Here is a 10,610-nt window from a genome sequence, read left to right on the forward strand (position 1 = left end):
AAAATCATTTCATAATCTCCGGTTATAATATTCATACAAAAAAATACAGAATTTTTGGAACTATTGATAATTATAACTGTAGAAACGTTATGCACAGTCAATTCACAAGAAACATTGCAAGATGATTTCAGCCCTTTTTATAAGTGGACACCGACAAAGATAATATACAATAACATGAACATAAAAATACGTATATTTCAGTGGACACATTCAAAAAGTGTTGCCTAAAATCACCCTGCCATGCAAGGTGGCACCATTCATAAGAGCAGTCTACAGTAGATGTGGAAAGTAAATGGTATGATTGTGAAATTATCCCTACAACCGTAAGTGTAAAATGAGTTTAAAAATCTATTGTAAAAAAGTAAATGTTTCTCCCCAAATTCTAGAATTTATATTAAAGGAGATAGAGAACGAAAAAAAAATATTCTATCAATAAAATAAAAAGAATAAAACTAATCTATATAAGAAATGGAGAATTCAATGAACTTGTAGCATTGAAGATAACTATTTGGAGCAGAAAATCAGTGTATAGCCGCTTTATTACTTTCTCGTATATGTAATACAGAGAAAGCATAGTAATTGTCAGAAAAATCGAACTCGAGATTTTGAACGAATCTCTACGTTTTAGACCTCCTAAATTCAAAAAATGCATTTTTGGAAATACCCGTTCGTCTGTCTATGACACAAATAACATTGTGCATTGAAGATAACTATTTGGAACAGAAAATCAGTGCATAGCCGCTTTATTAATTTCTCGTATATGTAATACAGAGAAAGCATAGTAATTGTCAAAAAAATCGAACTTGAGATTTTGAACGAATCTCTACGTTTTAGACCTCCTAAATTCAAAAAATGCATTTTTGGAAATACCCATTCGTCTGTCTATGACACAAATAACTCAAAAATGATTTGATCTAGACGGATCTATATGGTCTTCACACCAAATTTGTAAATTTCTATCAAATTTTGAACAAAATCTGTTCGAAGGAAATCTGTCTATATGGCTGTCCAAATATAAGTTAACAAGATAATTATATAACAAAGAGAACTACGCTTATAAAATTCGATACGAAGAATTAACATCTATAGTCTGAACCCCTCTCAAATTTTGGGCAAAACCCAACATGAGATTGACCGTCTGCCTGTCTGTACTTTCAGAAACATGTAAAAGTAATAATATAATGCAATGACTTATATATCAAATTTGATATGGGAGTGTGTGATTACAATTGTAGTTCTGTGTTAAATATCTGTTTCTGTCAGTTGGAAAAAACGCTTCTAAAAACTCAAATTCGATTTTCGGATACTATTAAACGCATGCCACGAAATATTCGCCAAATAACTCGCCAAGGATTGCATTATCGATTCAGTGAAAATGTTATATTCACGCCAAAGGTTAATATTTCGTAACTATTGTACCCCTTTTATTACAGATTATGAGAGAAAATTTCGGGGAGAATACTCTCGCTGGATCTGACAGTAACAATAAAATTACAATATATATAAGCATAATTTTTGAAACAGAGTCGTGGCCGCAGAGAGAGAAGACACTTTGAATTTTTTTTTTCATTTTATTCTCTTCCGGGAGGAATGATATATTTACAAGCAGCGCGGACAAGGCACGTCCTCTCACAGCGCGACACAAGAGCAGATTAGCTTAAAAAAGAGAAAATAATTTTTCACAGTGCTTATATACAATGAGATTTCGATAGGGATTTCTCTACACGCCTCGATTTTGATAAGGGAAACAAAGGGATCGTTTAGAAGAATTTGTTTAGATGAGCAATTTTGTATCCTTTCACTCTGAGCGTGGGAAAAGCTGACTAAAGCATTTTTACAAAGTTTTCTGTTGCATTAATTAAATAGAAAAAGTGGAATGGGATCAGGAAATAAGAGATTTTAAAATGAAGTTAATATGTGGTGAATTGAGCTAAAAATCAGATATTAATTAAGTTTAAATTAGATTTTAAAATATCATTATGTGTGTGTGTGTGTGTGTGTGTGTGTGTGTGTGTGTGTGTGTGTGTGTGTGTGTGTGTGTGTGTGTGTGTGTGTGTGTGTGTGTGTGTGTGTGTGTGTGTGCGCGCGCGTTTGCAGCGTCGAGTAACTAGAAAATATTCCAGTCTAGATGAATTGAATCCTGTTAATAATATATCAAACATGACATATTAACAATATATCAAGCATGACATGACATATTAACTAACGAAAATTGTAAAAAAAAAAAAAACTCATATGCATTGGCAGAATGTATTCGAAATAAAAAGTAAAAATATTTCTAGTACACTTCAGATGCGAATATATAGAAGTATTAATAATTTTGTTTCCAGCTGTGGAATCTTCTGTAATTATAATGTTCCAGAACACTCAAATCAAAAACTAATCATTAAACACACACACACGCACACACACACACACGCACACACACACACACGCACGCACGCACACACACACACACACACACACACACACACACACGCACACACGCACACACGCACGCACACACACACACACACATATATATATATATATATATATATATATATAAAGAAGAAACAATTTCAGATAAATGATTTTAGTCAGATAAAATGCCTGTGAATATGAAATTAAAGTGAGATTGAAAGATATGTTGCGATGTCACATAAATGCCATTATATTTTGTAAAAAAGCTGCACTGAAAAAAGAATGTTATTTAATAGTTAAAAACTTGCAACATCTTGATGTATTACAATAAATTATGTATTATCAAGCAAATTATTTCAGAAGAATATTCAATTGATGTTTCGTCTTCCAAATGAATATATCATTGTATATTTCGCTGGCATAAATAACTGAGGCATCGATATTGTTGCGACAACATTAAATGAAGTTCGTGAATGATTACTGTAATAAAATTATTAATGCATCGGAAATAACTAAATACAATTTTATATAAAATATTTGATACTCTTCAATTGAAATTTTAACAAATGTGCTTCATCCGTCCATAAGAAACTCATCGAAAAATTAAACATTCTATCTGTTACAACATAAATAATTTTTTTAAAAAAATTCCATAAATTATTCCAGAATATGACATTAGATAGCTTTTAACAATACAAATGCATTTTATATATTACTGTTACTTAATAAGCATGCAAAAATATATACACCCCTTATTAAAAAAAAAATCCAGAAACAGTCAGACAATGTTTCTTTTGAAATAAAAAGTACTTCAAAAAATACAAATAAAATATATAAGATTTGTAAGTGGTGATTAAAAAAAGCATTACAAATCAAAAAGTCCATCATTATTTTAAACTTAATAGTGAATACTTTTATTGATTATTTGAATGGATAATATAATATTCAAGCCATTAAAACTAATTTTTAGATACATTCTAAATATAAATATAGAAAAATAAACAATTAAACCAAATTAAATAACAGAAACGTAAGTGTATCCTAAATCTGTCAATAACAATACGAAACATAATCCAATCAAATCGCACTTTAACAAGGAAAAAACAAATAACAGCAATTTCATTACTTAGTTGGATCTACTAAGTCTGATTATTTAGTCTGATCCCATATCTGGAAGAGTACTGCCCCCAAATATAGGATCAGAGAATATAGGATGAGGGAGGGGGATTTAAATATTGTTTTCTTTATGCTTATATAAAAAGATTATTATTCAGAAAGCAGTCGAGTTTATTATTATTATTAGAGATTATATTATTATTAAAGATTATTATTATGAGCAGTCGAGTTTTAAAACCGCTTAATTAGAGCAAGAATAAATTTCGAAAAATTTATTTACTTTTTCAGCTAAAGATTAGCAAAAGATCATTTAAATACTTATTACACAGAAGGAAACATCTGATTAAAATTTTAGATCGATATCTGCTTAGTTTTTGTGGGGAAAAAATAGCCTTCGAAAAATGCTTATTAATATTTTCCTACCACTTCCCTGAGGGGGGGGAGAGAGATCTATTCTAAAAGCACGGTTCAGGAAAAAAAAAAGTGTTAAAAGTCAATTTGAAGATAACATTTGGTCTTATATTACATCTGAAAGAATATTCTGAGAACTTTATGTCGCGAACTTTTTTAACATATTTTCCACTACTTTTTCTAGAAATCGACCGTTAGAATACCATCAGAAATTATAAAACCCTAATTTTATGTTTCTTTTGTCTATTAATACAAAAAAAAAGGTTATTTAAGACATTTACATTTTTCAAATACCTTTTTTGTTGTTGCTGTTGTTACTGATGATGATAATGCTATTTTCAATAAAACTGATTTTTTTTTTCTAAAAAATAAAGCAAATATCATTCTAAAATTTTTGCGAGATTTTTTTCCAACGTGTTACGTGTAATTAATTGGATTTTTAAATTTTTTGTTCAAATTCAATATATATATATATATATATATTTAAAGTTTTCCGAAGGCTATTTTTTCCCAACAAAAGTTTTTACTTAAAATGAAAAATAAATTACTTCCTAATTTGACTTTGTCCTTTTCAGATTAATAATCTTTAATTCATACTTGGAAAAAAAGTGATGCGTCATCTTCCTCTACTTCTCTTAATACAGAAAATTCTTCTCCTTGTCTTAGTGAAAAAGCTGTTTAAGATGATCAAGTCAATAGCTTAAAGCAATTAGATTACTGCTCCATATTGTTTCTACATTTTGATACTCTTCATTGATAATTCAATTGAACTGCTAGCGAGTTTACAATTATGCTAAAAATTTCGTAATTCTCTTTCATTTTGAGAAATTGTAATAAATTATTTCGAAAATCAATGTAAGCATCGAAAAGGAAAGTCCTAATAACAAAAATAGAAAAACTCCAGCTAAATTGTTTATCGAAAGTTGTCTCCACAATTTTCTTTCAGGTAATCTACGAGAGATGCTTTCTTTCACCTTCAAATATTCATCACTCATAAATTTCTGAAACAATCCTGCACGCCCCGTTGCAGAAATGATTTTATTCAACTTTTCTGTATAGCTAAAGTTCTTTCTCAACGCAATACCTACAGGAGAAACAGCAATATCTTCGATACCAAGGATGTAATTTTCTCTTGAATTTGGGTCAACAAAATAAAATTCTAATTCTTCTCGAGTGGTCAGATGGACAATATCGGAACCTAAAGGCTTATCTCGCTGTGTTGGGTCATTAAAATCTTTGTTTTTAACGATTTCTTCCCCAATTATTCTCAAATAATCAATTTCTGAAGTTGCAAGGTAATCAATAATAAAACTGCCTTTTGGTGGCAAGGCACGGTGGGTTCCTTTTTGTACTCCCTCTGAAAGTTGCCGAAACGTTTTAATCTCATCTTTCTTAATAGGTATAAACAAAACTGACAATAAACAAGCTGTATATGCAAAGGATAACACGACTACAAAAAGTAGCCATAAGCCAAATAGCCACTTCCATTTCTTCCGCCTTTCCGTTACGTTCAATGACTGATTGAGGAAGCTTCCATAAACTTCCAATAATATTCTGTCAAATGATAATTTCCGTCTCAAAACTAAAAAAAAGATATAGGTTATTATAAACATACTACACAAACTCAAACACCATGTTAAGATATCGAATGGATACACATAGGTGAAATTTGAGAATTCATAAGGAGGCGTTTTGTATACAAAGGTCATTCCAGTCATTGTATATGGAATGCTAAAGGAAACTGCTTCTTTCCTTTCACTCGTCATGATAAGAGAACCAAAAGATAAATCTACTTCCTCTCTTTGTACCATCCCGATTAGACCAGTCCAACTTCCATTTGTTGTTTTTCGACCAAATTCCTCGTCTGGTGGGATCATTAACTCAAAATCAACACCGAAATTGTCTAAAATTAGTTGCAGGAACTTTCCATCAAAGCCAGAAATTTCTGGATTTCCGTCCAGATTCTTTTTAAACTCTAAAGATTGAGGCCAAGTCATTACAGCTATTTTCAATGGCCTGGTTTGTTTCATATTAGAACTTATCTTTAATTAAATTAAAAATCTTTATATTTCACAGGTGACAGATAGAAAATATTCTAGTTGCCAGAATATTAATACTTCACAGCCGAGAAACAAATGAATTCAGAATTCATCACGTATTCAATTTAAGTAGCGTAATTTAATTCAACTGATATAAATAAACAATTATCATGGTTATGAATTTTTGTAACTACATGGACATATTTTAGATATCTAGATCAATAACTTGTTGATAATAGCCTACTTAAAAGCTTTGGCAATATTGATGCGCTGTCAAACTACATTTCCAGGATAAACAAGTTGGATTTCTTGTAAACCATGCAAATTTCCATTTTCAAACACATAGCAACTAATGCTATGTCCATTAAAATAATGATTTTATCTTTAGGTTGTTGTTCATAACAGGCTAATGATTCCAAAGAAAAATGTTTATGAGCGTTTACTATTGATATTATAGACATTGCTCAATAGTTATGGTTTTATTTGTATCGGAAATAAAACAAAAGTTAACTTTTTCCGACATTACAAGAAAAATATATCTATGAGTAATTGACTATATACATATTCCAAAAATGTTATGAAAACAAGGCTCGAATTAAAAAGGAAACATTATTTTTTTCTTTTTCTTTTTTCACATACTTATAACGTATAAGAAAAAATATAAAGGATGAGCAAAAATTCAATTTGATAATAAAATCAAATGCGTAGCAAACACAAATGGCACTATTTCTTCACCACATTTAACTTTAAAAAGACTATATCAATGTATTAAGATTTTAACCTGCATAGCGCCTCCTTAGATATCCTCCCCCCTTTAGCTGTGCCTAGGGATTGCAATACCGGTATACCGAATACCGGTATTTTGAGACATTTGTACAATTTTGTAATACCGGTATTCGCAAGTTTAAATACCGGTTTTTCGGTATTTACTAGAAATTTTTAAAATTGTCTCCACTATATGTTCAGGGATCGCCAACATAATAGTATACGTTTTTGTATTTATGTCTCTCTAATGGGCGAAATGAAATAACTAATTAATGGCTTAATTAATTGCTTAAATCTAAATTAGAGAAACATGGATTATCCCTGAAAGAAGAAATTGTATCCATAATGACTGATGGAACAACAGTTATGAAAAAAGTTGGAAAGTTGATTGGTGCAAATCAGCAATTGTGCTATGCTCATGGAATTCAGTTAAGAGTAATAGATGTATTATACCAAAAAAATAAAGAACAGAAGAATCCAAATACTGTGGATATAGAAACTTCGGATACCAACTTTGAAGAGAGTTTGAGTGAGAGTGATATTGACAATGAAGATAATGACAATGTAATTGTTGAAGAAGATATTCCTAATGAGGATGAAATATTAACCCATCAAGAATTGCTTCCTATAATATATAAAGTTCGAAAAATTGTTAAGATATTTAAACGTTCCCTTAAAAAAGATGACATATTACTAAAATACATACTAACTGAAAATCAAACAGAATATATGTTAATATTAGATTTTAAAACACGTTGGAAACCGTTTACTCCTAACAGCACACAGCACACATCATTATCTGAAGATTATATATTACATTGAAAAAATCGCACAGAAGAAAGGCATATCGAAATAGAAAATATCTTATGATATTTACATAATTATAATGATTTTAAAAATGAAAATGAAAAAGATGAAAAGAAAATAACCAATTCAAATCTGATTAAGTTTATAGTAAATTTTCTTAAAATATTTTACCCACAAACCTATCCACATTCAAAAGAATTCGGTTCAGTTATCGAAGATTATGATGACACTAATGTCGATAGTGAAAAGGAATTGTCTCTTGAACAAAAAATAGAATTAACGATAAATAAGAAAATTTCAACGAACCAAAATACAATACAGAAATCAACTATATCCAAAACCATCCGATAAGAAATTGATTTATTTGAAGATGGGGGATTTAGAGGTAAATACTTGAGAAAAGTATATCGCGCATTGCTATCAGTGCCACTAACTATCGTAGATGCCGAAAGACCGTTTTCAACATCTAGTAATTTTTGCACAAATTGCTTTTCAGGCTTAATGACAGTACAATTGATGCATTATGTTTTTTAAGAACACATTTCAAAAATTTGTATTAGTACCACAGACTGAATAGTGATATTTACACTTTTTTGTGATTTAAATAAATAAGTTGTTCCTTTACTTTTTTGTGATTCTTTATATACTGTTATAATTTATAAGTTACAAATTATTTTTCCTGATATTTACCCTTTCTAATGAAACTAGAAAATAAAACAAAGAAACGCCTTTGTTTTCTTTCTTTTTCTAAAATTTCTAATACCGGTATTAAAACCGGTATCCCGGTATTAAGATCTAAAAAATACCGAATACCGGTATTGAAATTTTGGTCCGGTATTGCAATCCCTAGCTGTGCCCTTTCGTAATTTGTTCTAAGATGATATTCATCATAGATATGAGGATAGATTAAGCAAGCAAAATTTAATATAGATATTCGTAACGGAGTTTTATGGCACAGTACAGTTGAAAACTCACTTTTTTTAAAATTCTAATGCTAGTAGCCTTTGGTGACCAGCAGCTCCACCGGGAATAGTGGCTTATTTTATTTTAATTAACTATCTTATGCACAATATAATATTCATTATTTCCTCAAAAACGTACTTTTGAATTATCAACTTGCGGTAGATAATAAAACCATGTTATTTTAACAGCCCTACAAATATTCTCTCACTGTGTACATAAATTGATTCCAATAAAATATTCTGAAGCATCAAATTGTGACAAATATTAAAATTATGGTATTTTAAGAAGCCTACATTTCTGTTGATTGTACACATGAATATTCCCATTACATCACAGTAGTAATTATTCTTGCAATAGATCTTTTAATTCACGTTGTTTTATGTGGTTCTGAGACTTCACTTTCTGACTCTACATGTAAACTGACGAGATAATAAGTAGAATTTATCTTCCACGGTTTTCAAGAATGGAAGGAAATCAAATAATTAAATATTTGATGTTAGGGATTCGAATTTCTTTACACAAACTAATTGTATTTTTAAAAGTTAAGCGTGGAATATTTTCAAAAAATTAACAAAATTCCAGAAAAATTCGCGCGGTAACCTAAACGGCAGCATTATTATTTTTTTTAAAGTGGTGGTTGGTGTAAAAATACTTTTTGAAAATTAATACGGAAAAACGCAAAAAAATCGTTAATTTTTCATTAATTAAAAATGTAATTAAAATTACTGGAAAATATTGCTTTCATTCTGGATAAGTTATTTGTGTCGAAATTTATAGTTTTACGTAAAATAGCTGGCATGCGGAGCATTTACAGACAGACAAATGCACGCAGAGAAACATTTCCGTATTTTGTCAATATCTGCTTATTATAAAGAAGCATTAGTTATTCCTATTCGTACAAAACTTTACAGACAAAGCGATGGATTTCTAAAAGTGCAAGTAAAAGGTATCATTTTTTACATAATTTTCCAAACAAAAAAGCTGAAAATAAATTGATTCAATACATGAATTGGAATGGTAAGTTTGGCTATGCTATGTCAAATATACAATCACATCCATAAATTAAGGATCATTCAGAGTCACGCGAAAATCGAACTCTAAAATACATATATCACCCGTAAAATGACTACACACATCTTCAAAAATCATATGCAAATTGCAGGAAGCCACCAGATTACACCGATAGTACGTCACAATGACGAAAGTGTAAGAGAGTAATGTATAAAGAATACAGGCAAAAAAGTAAAATTGTTCGCAAGCACTTTATAAGCCTTTCAGTGCAATAACCGCATTGTTACGACACAAAGGACGCATTTGGATGATTTTTTTACGTGTTAGAATTATCGGCCGTCTGGAATGTGGGCGTACCCAGCTGGAAGTATCGGAAGAACTTGGAATCGCCTAGAGTGTCATCTCCAAGCTATGGCAACGATTCCAAGATGATGGTGAGTTAATTAATGTGACAGCACAGGTCGCCCCAAGTTACAATGCCGAATGAGGACCGGTATTTGGCAGTTACTGCCAAAAGAAGCAGACTGAGCACAGCATCAGACCTGTCTCGTCAGCTCTCTTCAGCCACTGGTACGACACTTTCAAGGCAGACCGTATACAGACGCTTAGAGCAGATTGGTCTATATGCTCGTAGTCCTGTCAGATGTGTTCCACTTACTGCAACTCACTGTCGCTTGCGGTTAGCCTGGAGTAGAGAGCATCATGCACTGTGGACACCGCAACAGTGGGCTTGTGTGATGTTTTCTGACGAGTCCAGATTTAGCTTGCAGTCTAATTCTCGCCGGACTTTCATATGGAGAGCGCCAGGTACCCATTATCATCAAGAGAACATCACTGCACGACGCCGTTACGGTGGTGCAGGATTGCTCATTTAGGGAGGAATTATTCTGGGCTCCAGAACTGACCTACATATTCAAATTGGAACCATGGCAGGATAAATCTATAGGAACGTCATTCTGGGACATGTACGTTTGTTTCTGGGCGCCAAAGATGCAGAATTCGTGTTTATGGATGACAACGCCCATCGTCACCGTGCAAACATCGTAAACGAATGCCTTCGATCGGAGGATATCACCCGTATGGACTGACCAGCAT

General features: G+C 31.4%; 1 protein-coding gene across 1 annotated transcript; it reads right to left on the bottom strand.

Moving 5' to 3' along the window:
• Nucleotides 1–4,745: 4,745 nt before the first annotated feature.
• LOC129974050 (probable glutamate receptor) lies at nt 4,746–5,927 on the bottom strand. Its single transcript, XM_056087534.1, has one exon. The coding sequence runs from the start codon at nt 5,925–5,927 to the stop codon at nt 4,746–4,748; it is 1,182 nt and encodes a 393-aa protein (XP_055943509.1).
• Nucleotides 5,928–10,610: the final 4,683 nt, after the last annotated feature.

Source organism: Argiope bruennichi, chromosome 1, assembly GCF_947563725.1.
Source record: "Argiope bruennichi chromosome 1, qqArgBrue1.1, whole genome shotgun sequence".
In the NCBI taxonomy this organism is placed as follows: domain Eukaryota; kingdom Metazoa; phylum Arthropoda; class Arachnida; order Araneae; family Araneidae; genus Argiope; species Argiope bruennichi.

Bases quoted from the DNA above. Each gene is read 5' to 3' on its own strand.
- LOC129974050 (XM_056087534.1), bottom strand. From the start codon at position 5,927: ATGACTTGGCCTCAATCTTTAGAGTTTAAAAAGAATCTGGACGGAAAT.